Source organism: Furipterus horrens, unplaced genomic scaffold (assembly GCF_987537825.1).
Source record: "Furipterus horrens unplaced genomic scaffold, mFurHor1.1.pri manual_scaffold_4, whole genome shotgun sequence".
NCBI classification, from domain to species: domain Eukaryota; kingdom Metazoa; phylum Chordata; class Mammalia; order Chiroptera; family Furipteridae; genus Furipterus; species Furipterus horrens.
The window spans coordinates 50580544-50604457 of NW_028327174.1; the positions used below are offsets into that span (position 1 = coordinate 50580544).

At 39.5% G+C, this 23914-nt stretch overlaps 1 protein-coding gene across 6 annotated transcripts in view; it reads right to left on the reverse strand.

Annotated features, from left to right (window-relative positions):
- Positions 1–2627: 2627 nt before the first annotated feature.
- Positions 2628–23914, reverse strand: part of RACGAP1 (Rac GTPase activating protein 1) — a 32142-nt gene continuing 10855 nt past the window's right edge. For 5 of the 6 annotated variants that reach the window (XM_090275548.1, XM_090275553.1, XM_090275550.1 and 2 more), the window contains exons 3-17: positions 14418–14620; positions 13232–13368; positions 12199–12268; positions 10502–10555; positions 9789–9869; positions 8898–9024; positions 8415–8545; positions 7561–7725; positions 6239–6334; positions 5954–6152; positions 4642–4747; positions 4348–4480; positions 4099–4234; positions 3296–3404; positions 2628–2968 (exon numbers count right to left, since the gene is read on the reverse strand). In XM_090275548.1, the coding sequence (XP_090131674.1) occupies positions 2893–2968; positions 3296–3404; positions 4099–4234; positions 4348–4480; positions 4642–4747; positions 5954–6152; positions 6239–6334; positions 7561–7725; positions 8415–8545; positions 8898–9024; positions 9789–9869; positions 10502–10555; positions 12199–12268; positions 13232–13368; positions 14418–14620 (1823 nt within the window). In that variant the 3' untranslated portion in view covers positions 2628–2892. The remainder of the gene's footprint in view (positions 2969–3295; positions 3405–4098; positions 4235–4347; positions 4481–4641; positions 4748–5953; positions 6153–6238; positions 6335–7560; positions 7726–8414; positions 8546–8897; positions 9025–9788; positions 9870–10501; positions 10556–12198; positions 12269–13231; positions 13369–14417; positions 14621–23914) is intronic. The other variant, XM_090275547.1, reaches the window with a different exon arrangement.

Consider the following 23914-nt stretch of genomic DNA (forward strand, 5'->3'; position numbering starts at 1 on the left):
CACACAGATCAGGAACCTATTGTGTGGGCTGTGACAACCTGAACACTGAACTCGGCCGCCCCTGCTTCTCAGGCCTGGACTACACACCACCTCTTTTTCCCTGCTCACGCTGAGGCTAAGAAAAGGTGATGCGTAATTAAACAAACCACTTGGTGTACAAGGCATAGAAGTGGGTCTCCCGGACGCTCTTCGAAAAGGACATATAACATACGTACATGCATATGGACGTGCCTACCTATCTGAAGCCTGAGGTGGGGGGGAGGCCCCACTGTAACACCACCACAAAACCCAGCAAGCCTGGTACCTTTGCTGCTCGCACTCACGCTGCACAACTAGCCGCGTTGTGCTATCCGGTAATTTAATATGAATATAACACTTCAAGACCCATTTCAAAGCCACAAGTTCAGTTCATTGTAAAAAAAAACAAAAAACAAAAAAATTACTTTTACCACAGTAAGTCAATTGGGCACCCTACAGTCCTCCAATCAAAACTTAGATGCCTTCTCGCCTTCTGTTTCTACAATGAATTCACCTTCTTAACGAAGGAGAAATCATTAAATATCCAGGAATAAATGCAAATTGTTGTTGCTGAATCAAACCATATAATGCTTGCCCAGTTAACTAAACATCAAACTTAGGAGTCTTACACAGATTGATAAAGGAGAACAGATTTAAAGATTCTGGTTAACAGTAAGTGAGACAGTAAAGTTCAACTGCATTAAAGAAGGGGCAAAAGGCAGCAGCAGAAAGGGCTAGGAGCAGACGAGAGGGGTGACAGCCACCCCAGAGCACCGAACTCTTTCCACAGATCTCACACAAGGAAGTATAATTTAATTAAGCAAGCCCTTGAAAGGAGAAAGTCAAGCTATTCCACATGAAGTGCTATTAAAAAAGCTGAAGGTGGGTACACATTTCCCTTTGCTAGTATCAGAATTATTTTCATGGCTAAGGTCTCTTGGCCAAGCTCAAAACTGTAACTGGCTGCCAACATTTGACACACAAGACCATTTCCTTTTTCCTTAATGGGCCATCAGTTCCTGCATAGGGAAGTCTTGCCTTCACTAACATTACACAATCCATTTACTTCCTCTACATTAGTGACTTAAAAGGCACCTTGGGGAGATAGTACAGAACAGCAAGTATGGAGCCAGGCCAACACTAGGCTTGCAGAGACATAAGAAAAGGGATGGCATCTAGGGCAAAGTTTAAAACAACAAAACCTAACAGGCGCATGTGTGTAAAGATGAGGAAGGGGCGAAGGCACCCACCCATCCTCCGTCAATTTGCTGAGGCAGATGGGCCCTGCTGTGAGAGCTGTCACCTCCTGGGAAAAAAGCCAGTAGGTTGCCTCCTCTCTCCACAGTTACATATTAAGCCTGCAACTGTTTACGTTCAATCTCAGATACATTCTGTTCACCAGCTTCAGAGTTCCAAGTGCAGGTGCCCTCAGTTAATCATCCCAGCTCACTCCAGAGTCACTTCCAGCAGTGAAGGATGTTCCTTCCAGGCAGTCAGCCAGCCAGTCTTTCTTTTTTTTTTTAAATTGCACCATTCTGGTCCCTAAAGACTTGTTTAAAAGTTTGTTTTTTTGTTTAGAGTAGTTTCTTCAAATTAGAAGATAAGAGTCACAGGGACAAATCTAGGACTTTGATTTGGACAACAAAGGAGAATGAATGAGAAACAAAGAAACAACTCCTGGTAGTGGCCAAGTTTGGGGGGAAGGGAATGGAGATGAATAAGACTCAAAACACTTGAAGGGAAAATTATTTTCTAAAAAAAAGAAAAAAAAAAGGTCCTAAAGGTTACCTTCAAGAAGAAAACCAACCTCATATTCATTTTGAAAAAACTATTTACTTTTTTCCAAATATATTCCAAATATGTGTTTTACAGACAAAGGTCAATATGGGTCATAAACGTTCTATAGAAGAAAGTATTTTTACAGACATTGGAAATAATTTTAATAAAAGAAAATAGTCATATTTATCTAGATGTGGCTATGTTACACAGGAAGATTTCAGCATCCAAAGTGCAAAGACAAAATGATTGTGGCTTTTCTAGCCACACAAAATATTGACACTCTCCCCTATAGCTTACTCTTATTGTTAGTTGGGATGCTAAATAGACAGCATACTGACCACTAGGGCTCCAATGGACTGGGGGCGGGGGGGTCTCACCCATCAGAACGAATTCAGCTTATGAACAAACTGGCTTTGACGCCAACCAAACCCAAAGTCTAGCCAGAGGTCCATTAGAGAGAAATATAATTGTAGTGTCGCTTTTACAAGATTGTGCCACTTAACACTATTAAACCTAATCAATGCAAATTAAAGCTAAGCATACACCCATCAGTAGTACTGTCCTTACCCTATTCCATTTTCATGAAGGCTCCAGTTCATAATGGGGGAAGGGGAACTTCCCAGTTCTCAGAAGGAGCCACCCTATAGCCTTTGTCCAAACCTTTCTTTGCCCTGCCCTCCCACCTCCCACCCTGAGGCAAGTCAATCTTACTAAAGAAGTAGGGCCTCTGTCTTTGTCTCGTGGAAATTAGTTCTAAATAACACCAGAGAAAGGTCATCCCATGAACGGCACTTAGCTTACGCCAAAGGGACTAGCCCCCCACCCCCCCCCCACCAAAATCATAATGAATTCATACTACCCCTGTAAAAATCTCCCACCTAAAAGTTCCCAATGACAGCACAAAGTGTTCATATTACATTACTTGAGGAGAAGGGGAGGAAGATATATATAGTTTTAAAACCCCCACACACAATGAAGCCTGATTAAAAGCCTGGGAAGCGCTAAAAGTAGTAACAAGCACAGGAGGCTGCAGCACATAGAGTACAGGTGTGCCCCTCCTTGCCCTCAGTAAATGCTGTCACACGAGACAGGACTTCACTTGAGCATTGGAGAAGCAAAAAAGTTGCCCTGTCTTCCTAGGTTGGTGGCAGACTTGCTTTTGCTCCCAAATCTAAAGAAAAAGAGAATAAATTGGAAAAGTATTCTATTAAAAAAATGGCAAATGAACAACTATAACATGACAACATAATTAGCTAAAGGCAGAGACCCCTCAAAAACTATGCTGTAAGCTACTTTGTCATCTGGGATGAGAGGGGCAACAGTTAAGGCCTTTAGATGCTTTTAAAAGGGGGATCCTTATGGCTCTAGGTTTCCTCTGAAAGTCTGGCCATAGGTAAGATCTAATTCGATCTTTCTTTCAATTACCTTCAGTATGATGGGGAAGAAATGTAAGGGAGCAGTAATTTTTTACTTTCCTAAGCAGGTCAGATCCGCATACCTGGGCGTGTTCCTGGTGAGGGTGGAGCGGACTCTCTGTGACAGGGAGCTGGATGAAGGAGTCTTGAGAAGCTGATGCTCAGGAGTGGTCACAGGCCCCAGGAAACTCACTTCAATCAAAGTTAAGACATATTGTTATAGGAGAGGAAAGAAAGAAAGCACCCTTGTAAATGGCTAGTTTTAAGCTGGAATCTCTGTGAAGCACTTAAGAGCCAAGGCCAGAGACCGAGCTGAGTCTCAGAGATCATTTTTGTCCTCATGCTATAACACACCAGTTTATCTTTTGAACCACACAGGCAACTGCTCAATGAATAGCTAACACTCACTTCCTGAGTCAGGACATTCTCAAACTCCAAACTTCACAAATCTAACATCTGACCATTTGATTTTTACCTATACTAGAAAAAATAACATGCTACCTTATAATGAAAGAACAGGCCTCCAGTGTGATTGACGCTGGAATGAAACCAGCCTCATATATTTTTGGTGGCAATACAAACTGGCAAAGTTTTTAAGAAATCAAGTTGATAAAACATATCAAGAAACATAATAAGAATAAATTATATATAAATTAATATAAATCTATATAATTTCAAATTTTCTATATGGGTAAAGAACACAGAAAAGTGAAAAAGAAATCAGGACAGTAGAACTGTACAAATTTTCCTTTAATGTTAGAATTCTCAAAATGAATTTTTATTGAAGAATACAAATTTCAAACAACTACAGCAAAGGCAAGGAGAGAGCACATGACCAAAAGTGGAGACAGAGTCAGGTCTTTTAAAAGCACAAGTCAGGCCTTACCTTTAATATCTGGTGTCTGTGGTGTTGAAAAGGCGTTTGTGTTTTCAATGACATGCATGGGGTCCATGTTCTCTTGTTCCACCATCATGAACTGACTCCAGTATTCCAGCGGCAGTGAAAGCAAGCGTTCTACCACCTAAAAGTCACCAAATCTGTCAGCAAACTTCCAAATCTTAGGGCTTACCTCTCACTGGTCTCTCATGTTACCATGGCACACAAGTTCATATACATCTATATATGCTTGCCTACCTTGGGTTGACGCTTGATGTCCTGTAACATTGTCATTGGGTCTGGACTGGGCACACCATGGGCAACTATTGTAGGGCCAAAGACTTTAGCCAGATTGGCAACATCCATTTTAGTGTTTGGGCTCTGAGCCACTCTAATCAAAAGAGCATTAAATTAGAAGACTTGATCCTCCACTTAAACACAGACCAAAATACAAGTGCTACAAGAAAACAATTCATCTCCTAACCCACAAACCACATTATCTTTCCTTGGAAAATCCCCTAACTCCCAGAAACAACTTTCTGCTCTCCTCACCTCTGCAAGTGAATCATGAGGAAAGCTAATGTGTCTCTGTTGGCCTGGGGCAGTTCACCAACAGCCTGGTACATGGCAGCTATGCTGTTGTCCTCATCTGTGATTTCTGTAAATGAAAAGAAAGCACCAAGAGGCCTAAGACTTCTTTCCCTTGACAGCAGGCTTCCAAGGTATCGACCACAGAGTCTCATCTATACAGTAAGCTTCTAAAACTTCTGATTAGGTTCATGACTGCATCAGACTCTAGTTTCATTAACAAGCAGAATACTGACCAACAGTTCAATATGAGAAATCAGAACTTTTAAAAAGCCAGCTCCTGCAGTTAGGGAAAGCAGCTAGCAACCTCTATACCAGGAAAGCAGACATACAATTGCTCTGACTACAATTATCAAGAAGGTACTTGTTCATAAAACATATTTATGGGCCTACTGTGTGCCAGGTACTATTGGAGGAATAAGTCTAAAAAGCAATAGCTATCAGGTAACAATACATGTAATAAAATAAGGCAGGCCAGAGGCTAGAAAGTAATGGGAGCTCTCATTTTAGACAAGGTGGTCAGGAAAGGTATTTCTGAAGACAAGATACCCCAAAAGAAACCTGAAAGAAATAAAGAAGCAAATCATGCAAATATCATTTCAGGTTGAGACAACAACTAATGTAATTGGAGAGGAAAGAAAGAAGGGAAGGGTATAAAAGGAAATGATGTTGGAGACATAACCAGGAGCCAAATCATGTAGGGTCTTTGGGTCATGCTAAGGACTGTGGATTTTATTCTGTAAATGAAGGGAAGCCACTGGAAGATACTGAGGACAGAAGGAACATCATGTAACTTAAATTTTAAAAGAACCACTCTTACTTCTCTATGAGAACCATACCATAGACAGCAAGAGTAGAAACAGAAAAATCAATAGGTTCTTACATCACTCCAGAGCAAGAGCTGTTAAGAGTGGTAGTAGGAGAAGGAGTAACAAGTTTAAAATTTCAGCTATATTTTATAACATCTTTGCAGACAAGATTTACCAGTGGCTTATATGTGGAGTGTAAGGAAAAGAAACCAAAGATGCTTCCAAGTTCAAAAGGACAACCTAAAACTTGACTAAACAACAACGGAAAGCAATAGCAACAGCAAAGCCGTCAGAGCCCTACCCAGTTCAGACAGGGCGAGAACAGGCACGGGCAATATGGACATCGTTATTTACCCGAGTAGCTACTATGTTCCGGCACTTTACGAGGTTGGGGTAAAATGCAAACAAGAGTCAAAAATTCCAGCCACTTGTTGGACTCACACACAAGTATTAAGATCTGCCCTTACCTGCTGCTTCCATAAAGGTCTTGTTTAGCCGAAAGGTCAGAAGGGGTTCTTTGAGGTTCCGAAGGAAGTCTTTCAGGAGGCTACAGATAGCATGGATGTCATCCACTTTGCTGAGGAGGGGTACAGTTTTCACTCTGAAAAATTTCTCCTTCAGCTCTTTTACTGTTCGGTCGCAGCCTGAGACCCGATATAGGCCTGTCTATTATCAAGATGATACTTTCAGTTAAGAAGCTCCTAAGTGGTAACACAAGTAACACATTCACCCTCTTCCAAGTTTACACTTACCTCAGTCAGTCCTCTCTGCTCAATCTCATTTACACAGTGGACAATAATGGAGGGGATCATTGGAGAGGTCTGGGACACATAATCTGCCAGTATTCCCTAAAAAGGCAAAGTTATAAATTATCATTTATACCACTTAGACCAGCAGATCTAGCCCAGTGGGTAGAACCATTTCCAGACTAATATTCAGGATGGGACATAGTGTCTACTTTTAAATTCCTATTCCAAATGCATACATTAAAACAGAGACACTCAATTATTTTTCCCTCCTCCACATCGGACTGATTTATGGTGAGAGATACCACACTCTTCATGAACAAGTAATAAAACCACTAGCTACAACTGCATCCTTGCTTCTCTTCTACTCAAGGGCATCCGAAAACAAGCAATAATGAAATTACAGGTATAGCCTTTAATATAAACTAATTTGTTACTTTAAGAAAGAAAATCTTTTAAATTATTCTTAGTAAGGAAAATTAACACAACTAGATTGTGACACAAACCTACCTACACGGGAAAACTCCATGGTACTATATCAGAGTACAGAAAACTTGTAAATAAAAAAAAAAAAAAAAACTTGCACAGAGAAGAACTCTTAAGATTAGGGGAAAATAACATTTGATTTGCTGGGAGGTGGGTAGCAGCTTAGTCATTTTGCTTTGATTTGATTCTTTCTAATGTTGCCTGTACAATAAATATTTTCTTAATGAATTGAATCAATTTTTAGAAATAAGCAAGCTAATCTTAATAGCCTAGTATGGAATACCTCTAATGTAACAGAAAGAATATTCATTCACAGATAAAATTTTATGTCAGCTAAGATTTGATTCAAAATAATTCACTAGACAGGGCCAGGAGGAAGAGATGGAAGTACTGATAAATCAAGGCTGGACATGAATTAGTAATTGTGGAATTTGAATGACAGAAACCAGGGATTAGTTATAATAATCTCTCTACTTCTGTATATGTTTCAAATTTTATAAAATAGGATAAGATGGGGAGGGGAGAGAAGAGGAAAGAAGAGGAGAAAAGGAAGCGGAGAGAGGGAAGGAGAGGATGCAAAGAAGGGAGAGAAGGAGTAAGTGTGAGGAGGAAGGAAAAAGGGGAAGGGATGGTGGGGCAGGTATGGAAAGGGAGTTTGGTCTAGAACGGTGATGAAACAGATAAACAAAAACAGGATCTGTCTGCAAGTTAACGTTTTATAATTTCTATTCATTATTCATGGGAGGAAACATATTTGGCATCATTAGTTCTAAAACAAAAACTGGCATTCAGCTTTAGAAAAGCTAAGAAGCCATGACAATAATGCTTCCCACAGGTCGTACCTCTCCTATCTTAACAGGTGTTCCTATCAGGGTAGGAATGCAGGGAAGGGGACAGCGGTCCCGACATTCTGGATGAGAGACCACACGACAGTCTCGACACTTCAGAGAGAGCTTGCCAAATTTTATTCGCTTCCCACATGGAACACAAGATTCAGGTTTAATAACCTGCAGATGAAATGGGGGCAGAAGGAAGAGAGTGGCACGAATTAAAAAATTATCAACATCATCAACCAACATTTATTAAGCATTTAGCATGTGCTGAACAACTTTCTAATTCTTTTACACATATCTGCTTGTGTAATTCTCACGACAATCCTATAAAATAGGTTTTGTTTTGTTTAAGGAAACAGAAGCAAAAAAGAGGGCACGTAACTTGCATAGGTCACCCAGCTGGAAGGGAACAGTAAAAAGTAGTGGGAAGAATTTGTTCACAAGGAGTCAGAAAACCTCCATCTTAATTATGTCACTTCCTGTCATGTGGCCCCAATAAGTTAGTTAACTCCTCTGAGTCTGTCAGTTTGCTTGGGTTTTCATGGGGAAATCAAATGGGACGAAGTTAAACCATGCTATTATTTAAGCATAAAACATAAGTATATATCACTATAAAAAGTACAAAAAACTGCTTCTGAACAGTTGTTTTCTCTGAATTTACTATTACTCACAGAATGGAAAGCTACACACCACACCTGCTGTAATTCAGTAGCGACCCCTGGAGAGTGGAGTTGGAAGGAAGAAGGAAATTCGACATTTAACTTTATAATGCTAAACTATTTAAATTTGTTCCTGGTGTATATTACTTTCACAATTAAAAAATTAAAGGTGCTCAAAAGAAGAAGGCGCAATCCCAGATTTACCGTCTTGGAGACGAAGTCATGCAGACGCATCCCCCCATTACTCTGTGGCGTGCTGGGGCCGTCCGTCTCAGCCCGCGGCTCCTGCTGCCTGCTGGTCAAGGTCGAGTCACTGTTCCATGGCTGCAAAGTCCCTAGAACACAAGCACCCTTAACCTTAAGTCTTAAGTATTTTGTTCCTTCTGAATATTTTAAACCCAATTTTAATATAATTGGTAGATAAGCAGTAATCCATAACCATAATCAGAAGTGAATATAAATGGCTACGTGGGGAGAAAAAAAAACCAGTATCAAAAATAGCCGGTTATATACTAGCGGCATAGGTGAGACTAGCACCCTAAGGCAGAACTTGACACAGGGCTCCAGCCCTCAGTAGGCAGCAGTTAAAAACTACACAAAACATCCAACCCTTGCCTGAGGAGGGTTCTAAGAAACCAGTCCTCCCCAGTTTTACCAGTTGTTTACATAGGCAACTCAGTCACAAACCCAGAGGACCTGTTTTCCTTCGGCCTCTCGTCCAGTGTGGCACGGTTTCAATGGTGGAGGTAGCTTCAATGGGCCCACCATCATTGGGAACAGTCACTGTAGTTTTTGCAACGATGGATTCATTCCCCTGAAAAAGAAGTTGTAATGAGGGAAGGATGAACATTTGAATCTAATTTCCCCTCCATTATAGGATTTTGGAGTGCATGAAAATTTCCTTTGTCAGGACTTAAGGCCCTACCCAAATCACTATAAGTCAAAATCTTATACTTTAGAAGAGAAATATAGATCACATGAATATACATACAAGCAACTAGGAATCAAGCATAAAACTTACTTAATCAGACTACGGTAGACCCTCTCTATATCACGGTTCACTTATCACGGCCTCACTGTATCGCAGGATTTTTCGCTATATCGTGGGATTTTGCGGTACTGTATATGTATGTTGTTAAAGTTACATACATTTAAGAGTGTAGAATATGTTTAAGAACATAAGCAGTGCTTATAAAAGTGTGGGAAAAGTTAATAAGGGAGTGGGAAAGGTTAATAAGGGACTGGGAACCGTTTATAAGTGTATGGGAAGGATTTATAAAGCCTTATAAAATATATATAAATCCTAAAATAAATGTAAGGTTCCTACTTCGCGGATTTTTTTCACCTATCGCAGGGGGGCGGGGGGGCGCGGGGGGTGGTATAGAACGTAATACCCGCGATAAGTGAGGGAATACTGTAATTCCGCTCATATGGACGATAAGGATCCTATTACATAAAAAACTGACCAACACCTCTCTCAAAATAACACTGCAATGCTGACTCAGAAATTTTAATGCTTGGGGCCACTAATCTTTGATGTGTTCAAGACCACAATTCTCTTGGCCTGACTCTTCTTACCTGGTCTGCTGTGGAGCCAATAGAACGAGTTTTCTTTACAGGTCCAGGGGGACCATCAATGAACTGTCGGCTACTGGATCGCTAGAGAGGGGGCAAACACCAATAACTTTAGTGCCAAGCAGAAGGTCTGAAGCATAGAAGATAAACGTATTCCATTAGACAACTTGGATGCAAGTCCCAGGTTCCAGAGCTATGTAAATAACAAGCTTCCACATGAAGCTTAAGCTGTACCAACACAAAATGCCTTTAGTGCCCTTGAAGAAACAAGCAAGTTTTGGAAAAATTTAGATGACAGGACCAGAAAAAGTAGAGCTGTAATCCCACCCTAGGACATGACGTCTTTGGAAACATATTAAGTATCCTAAAACCAACACACATAGATAGTTCTCTGCATATCCCATTATACACACATTTCATCTGAAGCTTATATTAGAGCATAAAAAGTCCTATGTAAAAATCCGTATGACAACTCAAAACAAACTTAAGTATATCCTTTTCTACATCATGAACGAAGTGAAAGCAGCCTGGAGCAGTAAAATGGGTCAGGATTCTGTCCTGAGTTACTACCCTCAAGGAATATCAGTACCACCCCCAGCATGGATTCATTTAGAAAGTATTCAACAATGGCTAGAACAACATGTTAGGAATGCAGTATCATGGCAGAATTTCTGGAGAAAACTCTTTTACTATTATTTTTTTAAAACAATACATACCCTCTTTTCTCTCTTCTTCAGTCTGAAATTCTTTACCAAAGAAGAATCCCAATCCTGTTGACAAATTACACTGTATTAATTTCCTTCTTTGGTTAGGTCTCCCCTAACCAAACACCAAATAAATTTATAGAGAACTTTAAAAGGCTTCTTGAGTCAGACTCCCTAACTTACAATTCAGGGAGAGGAGGAAGGGCAGTCTCAACTGTTGTAGCTATAGAGCTGTGGTCAGTTAACATGTTTTCTTTCCAAAATTGAAGCTATTATAATAGAATCAGGAATCAATACCACAGAGGCAAGAAAAGGTTAAAGAATCAACTTCTGTCGTGATTATCTTCAGGGCCTTGTCCTCTGTTTCTGATTATTTTTGTAATTAGTTTTAGAACTTACAGAATGTTAGGCACTATACTGATCATGCTAGGTGTGATTCTTGCTCTTAAGGGATTGCTGTTGTCTGATCAGATGTTTTGTACAATATAGCCACTTAAAAAGTTCTAGCTAAAAAAAAAGTTCTAGTTCGGGTTTTACTTCTCTCAATCATCTCTTTTCCTTGGGCCCTAAAAATATTCACCACTGAAGAATTATTTGTCTTTTCCTATGGTCTAGCTTCCCTTCACTCATTTTAACTATTTACATTCATTTTTTAGTAGCTACCTGTGACTTCCTTACTCCTGATAAATCCTGAAAATACAAAATCCAGAAAGTTATATATAGCAAATTGTAGCTTAGCTGAATAAATTTAATTTTCCCAATTCATGGTCAAATAATTTAGCTACTGCTTGTTTGATTCAGCTTCAGTTACAACAGATATCATAGCATAGGTCTAGCCCCAAAATCAGCTAATAATATGTTCTGGCTTTAGTATATATCCCAGACCTATTCTGTATCATTCCTCATTTCAAAAAGGTGATACCAAGTATTCATACCTACAAAGTGGTGATTATTTCCCTAGCCAAACACTGAATTTGGACAGAAAACTCCTAGCCCATGTAACAAGTAGTTGCCACTTGTTTTGCTATCACCAGAAAACCAGCCTCCAATAACCTTCTAATTTATTGTTCTGTCTGCTAGCTTTCTGCCAGGAAAACCAATAAGCTACCAGTTTCCTGAACATCAAAGATTAAAATATCAGATGACCTTGCATGCAGAAATACCACCATGAGTTAAGAGAAGGGTGCTGCCCGACAAAAGTAAGGTAACAAGAGCTCAGACATGCTAACCACTGTGGGTCACAGCATTATCTAGACCTTGGAAACAGGCTCCAGAGCACTGGTTTTCCTTCTAACTGTTAAATATAACTAAGTTTCCCTTAAGAACCAAACTAATTCAGAAATAAGGCACAAGTCTATTCTCCCCCAAAGCAACAAATAAGCCCTGTCTGAATAGTTTTGCTAATTTTTTTATTGCTAGCTGGGGCTTTAATAAGTCAAGATATAATAAATTAGTACATGCAGCTCACCAATCCATTAAACAAATTTAACCTCATGTCAGATCCTGATTTCTATACTCTCACTTCCAGAAACTAAAAAAATATATAAGCCAGTCTCTAATAGTTTATGCGGATTTATATTATAAAATGCTAGCTCAGTACCTATAACACATCAATTAATAACAGTAATAAAGGAATTCCAGAAGGACTGCAGAGATATTTCTGAGGGAGCAGGAATATAAATAATTCTCAGAGATCAAATGTTCATTACCAGCGATTCATCAGTCTTGTCAAAGCTGATATCTGATAAAATGGAACCAGATTCATCAATGGTTGACAGTCTAGATGAGTGAAACAACACAAAGTTAGACACAGAAGATTACAGAGAGCAAAGTCCACCAACACCCAGAACAAGTTACCTAACAGGTCAGGTCATGCCAGCAATTTTGCAGCGATGCCTTCCCTGTAGCGATAACTCTAAGCTCAACCCCCTAGCTATGGTGGGTTGCGTTTCATAAAGGAGTGTGCATGCAGCATGAATCCACATGCAGCACAGTTGTTTTTTTCAGCAAGGGCCTTATAACTACAGCTGAAATTTACAGTCAGGGGTATGGTTTCCACTCCCTACTGAGTTTGTACTACAGGCTACTAAAAATTCACAGGGCTGGAGAGTGAAGTTTAATGTGATCCCAACTGTGGTTGCTTTCTACAAGATAGAGTATTACCCAACATTAGTTTTTTTAAAGAAATTAAGCCTGTACATCTTTTTAGTTATCAAGATTCCACATAAAACAACCAGGCAACAAAATAAATAGCTCTAAGAGTGCTGATCTTTCCCTACATATTGTACTGGAAGTATTACATTCAAAGCCTGGTTGAGACCATTTTAAAGAAGGATGGAGTAAAACCAAAAATATTGTCTTGTCTTGGCTCACAGAAGGCCTTTCTAAACCAGAAGAACGGCAAGAGCTCTCTGGAGAGTAAACACTGAGAGTATTGCTGAACTGCCACTTTCACCTTTAGGTCTCTTAGCAATCTGCAGGATTAGTTATCGATGTGCAATGTAGCACCAACGTCAAAATTTTACCCATGGTGAAACAACATTGTAAGGGAAGATTTTTTTAAACTGTTCAAATAAAATAGGCAGGTCCTTGTGCCTTTATTTCCCACCCAGCCTTGCTCCAAAGTCTTTTTCTGCTTTATTCAGCAGACTCCAGAAGCAGTATATTTAAGAGTTAAGATAACAAGAACTTCTGACAGCTGTGCTGCTTGTGATCAGATAAGGACAGATGCAGTTCCCCCACCTTTTGTTCCCAGCATTGCCGAGGGATGGTTGGCCTCTGTTGAGAAAAGCCAGAGCTGATTTTTGCTCCTCGCTTAGCTGAATGCTGCCAGATGTGTCACACATGAGCATCTCTCGAATCAGCTGAATCTGTCTTTCCTACAGACCAAAGCAGAGTAAAAACATCCTGACTAACCAGGGGAGAAAGCTTCACCTAAAATTTATGGGATGGGCAGACCAGAAAACATTAAAATACAGCATTATGCAAATGAGCCTTCAGGAAGGTTGCTACACTAATAGCATATTAATTCATGTCAAGCCCAGATTGTGTCTTTGATTTCTGACTGGTAAAATGAACTCCATCTACAGTAGTGAGGTTTCTGCTACAAGATTTTGGATCAAACTGCTAATCCAAGAGGACAGAGTATTGCAAAATGAGAGTCCCAAAATAGATTCTGCATAGCAAAAAAACACTTTCGTGTCATTTTATCAGGATAATTATTGGCTTCTTCTACAGATGAAAGCAGTCACTCACCTATCTAAATGGTGGAGCAAAATGTATTAAAATGGATACAAAGCTGTGACTCACTGGAACGAGATAATCTGAGCTACTGAGGCAGCTAACACTGTACCAAGATGGATTATTGTCTCCTAGTAAAGGCTTTGCTTTGTATATCAAAATGGAAGTGTTCTATGTTAGCCACATTGCTCAACTTGTTGAATAGAAACCAGGGATTAGTCATACTAATCTTTCTACTTTTGTATGTGTTTTACCCTGAATTAGTAGTAGTGAAGAAAAGACAGAATTGCCTTGCCTGTATCAATGACAAAGTACTAGCTATTAATATAAGGATGAGAATATTCTGGGTGGCATGAGAGGTGGTCAATTGTCTTGTGACAGATCAAGAATATGCTAGGATTTCCCGGTATTTCCTCCTAATTTTAATTCTTTAAATTCTCATTTGAAATCTGCCTAATAAGTAGTAGTTTTGAGTCTAAAAGAGGAAAAAATTTAAATTTCAATCTATGGAGAACAAGATTCCTAGGCTGCCAATTTTAGCTCCAATAATGAATAGGTTGTCAATGGACAGGCTGCTTTTAGTTCTTTAATGTGGAGTAAGAAACTGGGTACATCTGGCAAGTGGAAACATCAGATGACGCTTCCCCCTTCCCACCGTCACAGTTATAGCACAGAAAACAATACACACCAGCTTTTCACAGTCAGCCTCAGCTCGCTGTCTCCGTTTGATCTCTACATCCACCTGATTGCGTGCATGCTTCAGTTTAACATCCAGAGCGCTGCGCTCAGTTTCTGCTTTCATCAAAAGATCCTTGTATTTCCCCAGCTCGTGGTCTGTTCTCTGCCACTTTTTACGGAAATCCTCGAAGTCCTTTGCCAATTGGATGAATTCTAAAGAAAAGGGTGGGGGACAGTCTTTAATAATTCAAGCACCAGAGTATAAACACTCTCATAAGTGAGTCCTATGGTTAGTTTTACTCCAAATACATAACAGCTAAACAAACAATGGGCAAATCCAGCTGAAAACAACTAAGAGCAGATCCTGGATATAAGTCCATCACTCTAGATGAGAGCTTTGTGGGGAGCAATTCATGTTTCAATAGGCCACTTACTTTAGTTTAGCCAGTGGCATCTGCTATGGAATAAGTAACTCATTAGTCACCTGGCTCCAGATGTAACACCAACACTGAAAGCTCCTGAACAGAAGGCAATCAAAGGGGATACCTTTGGGGCAGCTGTCACACACCAGGACAGTTACAGCTATAAAACCAAAACAGCCTCCTTTAGAGTCACACATTGCTGTGCCAGAGATGCTAAACAGCAAATTCAAATGTAACGACTGTAATATGCTCCAGTAAATGTAGATTAATATTACAGATGTCTAGGCCTACAGTGCTATTCAGCTATATAATTATACAAATATTGATTTGAAAGTAAAAAGCCAATTTGCTTTTGCTGTTTAACACTGCCATGAAGGGTACATAAACATTCCAGTTGGAAACATACAGGAAGAGAAGATCATACTAGCTTTGGGTGAGTCACTGATAGCAGAATATGGACTTTCTTCAAATGTCTGCAAAGACAGCCTCACTTCCAAGGCAGCACCTCAAAGCATGAAAACCATAGTGGCATTCATTCTTATCATCTGCTATCAGCAAAGACTTTTCTTCTACAATGCCTTACTATTTTCTAGTTAACCTCAATCTATCTCTAAGCATCACTTTCCACCAGTATCATGAAGGAAATTTCAAAGGTGACATCTGCTATTGGTCAAACTAACCCAGTTCACAGCTGAAATTAGGCCAAATTTACACAAGGCTAGCAGAGTCTTAGGTAGTAAGAGCACTTTTCTTATTTGAATTTAACCTAAGAGCATAGAAACAATTTAGTGCCCTTTTAAAGCAATTTGAATAACATGACTAAATTTCAAACTTACAAATTAAAATTAGGGTACCAATTCAATCTACAGAATCCAAGTCTCACACATAAGGAATTCTCAGATTTTACCAACCAAAGATTTTAGCAAAACAGGATATTATGGCCTAGTTATCTTAGATAATGTAAATATCAATGATCAAATATATATATATCGTATAGATATAAAACAATTCAAATAGTTTTAAATGATACACTGGTTTAGTTAACAGTTTGGAACACATTACTAAGGTTTTTTTCTTCCTTCTTAATTTAAAGAAAACAAACAATATAGCCTTTTGCAAATTTAACTATTTCAACACTACAGATTCGCAAGGAAAAAAACTAAGAACCAAAGCTGTTTTTTAGCCGTGTTTACTGGCAATTCATAAAATGATTTATGTATTTTCCTAATGTATTCAATATGCAATACCTCAATTTCAAAAAACAAAGAATAAGAAACACTTTTCAACTATACAGTCTAAAAACTTTCTAGCTCCACACTGTGGTCAATTAAATGTTTCTAAACATAGTGATACATACACACTCAAATAGGATATTAAAAAACAATTTGAGAATGGAAAATTGCCATTTGACCTAATTTTTCTAGTTTGTTTTTTCTTTAGGATACTCTTCGAGAAGTCTTATTCAGGTTTTAGTTCCTGTTCATTGTTCATTGTCATACATTACAGGTCTTGAGGAACTGGACGATGGAACTCAAGCCAAATAAAATATCAGTTCAAGAAAGAAGTTCTTAATGTAATAGTACAAATTATTAAATTACTAGTAGTTCAACTTAGTTTTGTTAGACCAAAACCAGAACATTTGCATATATAACTAAGTTATTACTTTTTACATAGAATTCAGTCATGAACTAATAAACTTGCTACAATGGGTCAAAAAGGTACTTCAGACCACAGACCAGGAAAATTTTGATGTTGGAAATCAACAAAAATGGTTGGGGTTTTTTTGGCCAGTTTGTGAATTACAATTTGACTTGCTACTAGCCCCTGTCATGAAGTACACAATCAAAAGATTTATTAAATTCAAACTAGCTCCTTAAAAAAGTTATGTACGAAATCAGTCCAGAAAGTATCCAGCTATGTCAAATAAAGAGACATTTTTTGAAGATACAAGGTATAAGAAACATACATAATGACACCTCAGAACCCTTCGAAGTAGGCACCTTGGGACCCCACACAGTTCCAATCGCCATCAGCTGCCCTGTCATATTTTCCTGAATCTCATCGATGATCTGAAATCTCTTCCCTTTCAAAGGTGATTTTACTTTTGGGAAAAGTCAGAAGGCGCAGGGCACCAAATCTGGGCTGTAGGGGGCTGAGTCACCTGGGTGATTTGAAGTTTTGCCAAAACACTCTGCACAAGACGTAATGCATGAGTGGGCACGCTGTCGTGATGAAGCTGCCAATCACCAGTTGCCCAGAGCTGCAGCCTTCTGAATCATCCAAATAGTTTACACAGAGGAACGCTCAAGCTTAACAAAAATCTGATGCAGATTCATTGCTCTACCCACTGAGTCATTTTGAATGTGACAGCCACACAGTACACATGCTCACTCAATGGCATCTACCACCCCCCACTGACTAGTACAGTGAAGTTGTCATTGTTCACACGTGCACATTCCAGTCCTCTCTCCTTGGCTGCCAGGTTACACTGATGTCATGCAAACTGTTCTCATTATATTAACAAGAGCTGGACTTTTCCCGGACAGATCTTGTAGTATATATTAAATTATAAAATGAAATTAACAAAAAGGAGAAAGAAGAAAATTTTTCTTAAAACAAATTGAGCCCTTGCTAGGTGGCTCAGTTGGTTGGAGCATCGTCCTTGCACCAAAAAGTTGTGGGTTTGATCCCCGGTCAGGGCACATACCTAGGTTGTGTGTACAATCCCTAATTGGGGTGAGTATGGGAGGTAATCAATCAATGTTCCTCTCTCACATCGATGTTTCTCTTTCCCTTTCTCTCTCTCTCTAAAATCAATAAACATATCCTCAGGTGAGGATTTTTTTTTAAGTTGAGGATAATATTTGATTTATTAAAAAAACAAATCAGCATTTGGTTCACAATTCATCAAACAGATTAAAGCAGTTCCAGAAATCTTCTCAGGTCACTTCTCCTGGGGCCTTTGCTCTGGGGACCTTTATCTTCCCCACTACCATCTAAGCTTCTTAAGGCCAATGACCCTGTGTCTCTTTTGCTCTTTTACCAGTGTCTTGCACTCTGCCTAACACATGGTAGGCACTTAAACAGTCATTGAAAGAATGACTGGAATTGCTGTTGAGATCAAATTTAAACTCCAGGGATCTAAGCGCACCTTACCAATCTAATCAAACTTACTCCCACCACTACACAATACCTTCTTTCTAGCTAACCCACTTTGTCCCTGCCCCCAGAACAGACCCATGCTCATTTCTGCTTTTCTCATTTGTGGGCAAGGTGTGCACTCCAAATGGAACACTCTACCTACTCTTCATGTACCCATTTTTCTAGTTGCATCTGCTTTATTAAGTCCTTTCCTAATTTGTTCACTCCACATTAAATTTTTCTCTATTTCCCACAAGCATATATTTTGATACTTGTATTATCTTCTATTTCATGAAGAAAAAATTCTCTCTAAAACTTAAAATTCCATAATTCTCTTGAAGACAGGCACCATACTACATACACTTCAGATGGCCTACTGTATATAGCATAGCACAAACCTAGCATGGTGTTGGCATACAATAGATATTGTTACATTTATTCCTGATTGACATACCAACATCATCAAGTTTAGGGGGCTCATAAAAAATACAAGATAAAAATCATGTAGAGTTGGGAAAACAAAGATAACAAAATACCTAGGCTATTGATGCCATTTTATTTGGATATTAACCTTCACTCTGATCTTTCAGTAACCTTGGACTTAGCTTTAAAAATGACTATATATCCCAGTCAGGGCACATAACTAGGTTGCACGTCAGATCCCCAGTTGGGGGTGTGAGTGAGGGGCAACCACACAGTGATGTTTCTCTCCCTCTCTTTCTCCTTTCCCCTCTCTCTAAAAATAAGTAAATAAACAAATAAATAAATTTAAAAATAAAAAAATAAAAATGACTATAAAAAGGAGAAGGAATAATGAAGTTATGATTAAACTCAAGAGTAAAAAGTTGGGATACCTGGGCATGGGACGATTTCCTAGGGTCAAAACAAGGGATAGAGACTGGAGTGGTTGCAGAAAGGACATCCCAGAGTCTAGAAAACACTGAGCCTTTTTTTCCTCAAAAGTGAACGGAATGGGAGGTATGATGGTGGCGGAGTAGGGGGATCTGTCTTACACCGCCTCCCAGAACCAAACTGGAAATAGAAATAAAAGAGAACGGTGACCCAAAATAAACTGAAGACTACCTGAAGAGGAGACTCTTAACCAAGGACAGACAGAAACCACCTGAGGACAGATAGGAAGGACAGGGACGCAAAAGGGGCTGGCACCACTCCCATGGGCAGCAGGCCAAGGTAAGACATAGCTGTGGGAGCTTCCCCGAGAGAAGTGAAGCCTGGACCCTAGACCGAGCTACCCACGTAGTATCCAACGGTAAAAGGCTGCAGAGGTTTTGTCTGCGGGGGACAGATGAAGCCTGCTAGAGACAAAACCCCTATGTTATTTTCCCCTAAGGGGCCAAAGCACAGGTTCCTTGTTCTCAGCCACTCACCTTGGGCTTGGGTAAAGGGAGGGTGCTACGAACTGGAGTCACCTGAGCAGAGTCTGGAGTGGTAAACTTTGGGAAGAAATGTGGGTGACTGGCTGTTGGGTTCCCTGTGCTAGAATATACCTTGATACCACAATAGCCATTTTTCTTGAAAAGAGCAAGCCTCTTCCAGTGCAAAAACAATCCACCCTGTAGGAAACTGCTTGCCCAACCCTCTGGAATCATGCTTGCCCCACCTGCATCTTTTTTTCCCCCTTACTCTGCCCCACCCTACATCTTAAGCCCTGCAGAGGAAACAGCAACAAAGGCAGATTCAGGGGATGTCAAAGGCTAGCTTAAGGGTGCTGCCATTCCATACACGTCCCTGGGAATGAGACTGGAGCTTTCCCCTCATGGGAGAGGCATAGAAACACCCTCCTGGTTTCCAACAGACCCAAACTCTGGACTCTGGAGGGTCCACTCTTCTACTAGGGGCTCTGCCCTGCCAAATTCAGGGAAATAATCTGGGACAGACTCAGACGTGTGGCACAGGAGTGGGAGATCACACCCACCATTTTCCCTGAAGTCTTAATGGCACCTCCCACCTGAGATCCAGGGGTCTCATCCTCCTGATTCCACCAGAAGCCCTCTCAGAAACAGTCGGGTCAGCAACTAGACTAAGACTGACAGCAGGCCAGCAGGCAGGTGGAGGTGGATTCTGTAGCACCTTCTGTCAGTCGTTTGCTGACCCACCCCTGGGCCCTATGCGGATAAAAGGTAGACCTGCAGCACCACGATGCCCATCCCAGGCCCAGCAAAGCCTAGAAGAGACAGCCACAAACTGTGAATCGCTTGTAGCTTTGAACAGGCTGCCAGGGCTTGACATGAATGGCATTTGACATTGGCTTACAGCAGCTTCAGAGCTGTATCCAAAGGGAGAACCCAGCAGACAAGCACTAAACTCTGTTGAGCCAAATTCCACTTTGTTCTTTTATATTATTTTTGTTATTTTTTTTCTTCTGCACAGACTTTTTATTGTTCTTCTTTTTCTTCAATTTTCATTTTTCTCTCATACCTCCTATTTTACTCTTCTTACTCCATTTTTTCTTCTTCTTTCCTTTCTTACTTTTTTACTCTTTCCCTTTCTTTGCTCTTTTCTGGCAATTTCCTCTTTCTAGTCCTTACTCTTACTGTTTCTCTTCCTTCTCTCCTCTCATAATCATTTTCTTTCCTTTGGTCTTCTTGTATTTTTCCCCCCTTTTATTATTCTATTTCTCTTTATACTTTTGTTATTCTTTGCTCTTCTGTCATTGACTTTGCTGCTGTTGTCCGGGATCTTTTTGTTTGTTTGTTTTGGTTCTGTTTTTTGTGTTGTTATCTTTTGTTCAGTCAGCACCTATACAATAGCATACAAGGCATGGTGGGGGCTCTAACATGCAGTTACCCAGCTGGAGGGGACATCCCACCAGCAAATGGGCCAGCAACAGTCAATCCCCAAATACAACAGAAGAGCCCACATAACCCACAAAAGGGACATTCCTAGGGCATCCAGCTAAGGAGATCAAGGAGACTGCACCACTGAGTCCCACAGGACTCTTCCCACATAAGGCTACCCCATGAAGACAGGGAATTAAAGCAGGTCTATCAAATACACAGAAGCAAACAGATTCAGCTAAAATGAGGAGACAAAGAAACAACCCCCAAATGAAAGAAAAGGAGAAATCATGTGGTGAATAGCTGGGAGGAGGGGACATAAGGGGACTAAATGGTAATGGAAAAAAAAAAAAATACAATAAAGGTTATCAAAAAAAGGGGGAATCCCCAGGAAAAAAAAACTAAATGAAATTGAGGCAAGCAATGTTATCATACACAGAGTTCAAAGTAATGCTTATAAGGATGCTAAAGAATTAAAGGAACTTAGGGGGAACTATATCAGCATGAAAAAATACATATAAACTATGAATAAGAACCAGTTGGAAATGAAGAATGCAATATCTGAAATAAAGAATACACTAGAAGGGATTAAAAGCAGGCTAGATGAAGCAGAGGGCTGAATCAGTGATTGGTAGACAAGGTAGAAAAAAACACCCAATCAGAGCAACTAAAAGAAAAAAAAGATTTAAAAACAAGGATGGTTTAAGGGATCTTTGGGACAACATGAAATATAACAATATCCACATCACAGGGACATCAGAAAGAGAAGAAAGTGAACAAGGGATGGAAAACTTGTTGGAAGAAATAATGAAAGAAAAGTTCCCTAACCTTGTGAAGGAAAAGTCACACAAGTTCAGGAAGCAGAGAGTCCCAATCAAGACAAACCCAAAGAGACCCATACCAAGACACATCATAATTAAAATGGCGAAGCTTAAAGACAAAGAGAGAATCTATTTTTTAAATAATTTATTTATTTGTTTCTTTATTTTTAGAGAGAGGGGAAAGGCGAAAGAGAGGGAGGGAAACATCACTGTGTGGTTGCCTCTCACTTGCGCCCCTAAATGGGGACCTGACGTGCAACCTAGTCATGTGCCCTGACTGGGAATCGAACCAGCGACACTTGGCTTGCAGGCCAACGCTCAATCCACTGAGCCACAGTAACCAGGGCTTCAAAGAGAGAATCTTAAAGGCAGCAAGAGGCAAACAGTCAGTTACCTACAAGGGAGTCCCAATAAGACTGTCAGCTGATTTCTAAACAGAAACACTTCAGGCCAGAAGGAATTGGCATGAAGTGTTCAAAGTAATAAATAGCAAGGATCTGAAACCAAGACTACTCTATCATTTAAGGGCTATCATTTAAAACTGATGGCACCCCTGGCTGGTGTGGCTCAGTGGATGGAGTGCCAGCCTGTGAACCAAAGGGTCATGAGTTTGATTCCCGGTTAGGGCATAAGTCTGGGTTGCAGGCCATATCCCTAGTTGGTGGAATGAAAGAGGCAATCACAATTGATGTTCCCTCTCTCTTTCTCCCTCCCTTCCCCTTTTTCTAAAAATAGATAAGTAAAATCTTTAAAAAATAAAATGAAATAAAATTGATGGCAAAATAAAGAGCTTCCCAGACAGAAAAAGAAGGGTAAAGGAATTAACACCAAGCCAGCACTGCAAGAGATGCTAAGTGGACTGTTTCTAGAAAAAGAAGAAATAGAGAGAAGGGAACATAGCTATAAAGGGAAAAAATTGCAACGAATAAGCACCTATCAATAATAACTTTAAATGTCTATGGAGTAAATGCTCCAATCAAAAAACACAGGGTAGCTGAATAGATAAGACAACAACAGACCTGTATACAAGAGACCCACCTAAAAACAAAAGATTTACACAGGCTGAAAGTGAATGGATGGAAAAAAATATTCTATGCACATGGAGAAGAAAAAAAAAGCTGGGATAGCAATACTTACATCTGACAAAACAGACTTCAAAACAAAGGCCATAACAAGAGAAAAAAAAGGTCACTACATAGTACTAAAGGGATCAATCCAGCAAGAGGATATAACCCTTGCAAACATATATGCACCAAATATGGAGCACCTAAATATATAAAGAAAATCTTGGTGGACTTTAAGATTGACAGCAATACAGTAATTGTAGGGGATTATAACACCCCACTGTCACCAATGCATAGATCCTCCACACAAAAAATCAATAAGAAAACAGCAACCTTAAACAACACACTAGACTGAATGGATTTAATTGATATTTACAGAACATTTCATCTCAAAGTAGCAGAATACACATTCTTCTCAAGTATATATGGATCATTCTCAAAGATAATGAGTCTTAACAAATTTAAGAAAACTGAAACCAAATCAAGCATATTCTCAGATTACAATGGCATGAAATTAGAAATCAACCTCAAAACAAACAAACCAAAAAAAAAAAAAAAAAGCACTCTGAAACATTCAAACATATGGAGGCCAAGTAGCATGTTATTAAATAACGAATGGGTCATCAATGAGGTCAAGGGAGAAATCAAAAAGTACCTGGAAATTAATGAAAATGAACACACAACAACCCAAAACCTATGGGACGCAGCAAAAGCAGTCCTGAGAGGGAAGTTCATAGCATTACAGGCCTACTACAAGAAGATAGAAAAATCTCAAACAATCTAACCCTACACCTTGAAGAACTAGAGAAACAACAAACAAAGCCCAGAGTAAATAGAATGAAGGAAATAATCAAGATCAGAGTGAAAATAAGTGACATAGAGACTAAAAAAACAATTTAAAAGATCCAAGAGCTGGTTCTTTGAAAAGATAAACAAAAATGATGAACCCTTAACCAGACTCATCCAGAAAAAGAGAGGACCCAAATTAATAAAATCAGAAACGAAAGGGAAGTAACAACTGATACCACAGAAATAACAAGGATTGTAAGAAAATATTATGAACAACTATATGCCAAGAAATTGGACAAACTGGAAGAAATAAATTTCTAGAAAGATACAATCTTCCAACATACATGAATCAAGAATAAGCAGAAAATCTGAAGAGACCAATAAAAATACCAGTGAACAGAAGTCCTGAACCATATGGCTTCACAGGTGAATTTTACCAATCATTCAAAGAACTAACATCTATCCTTCTCAA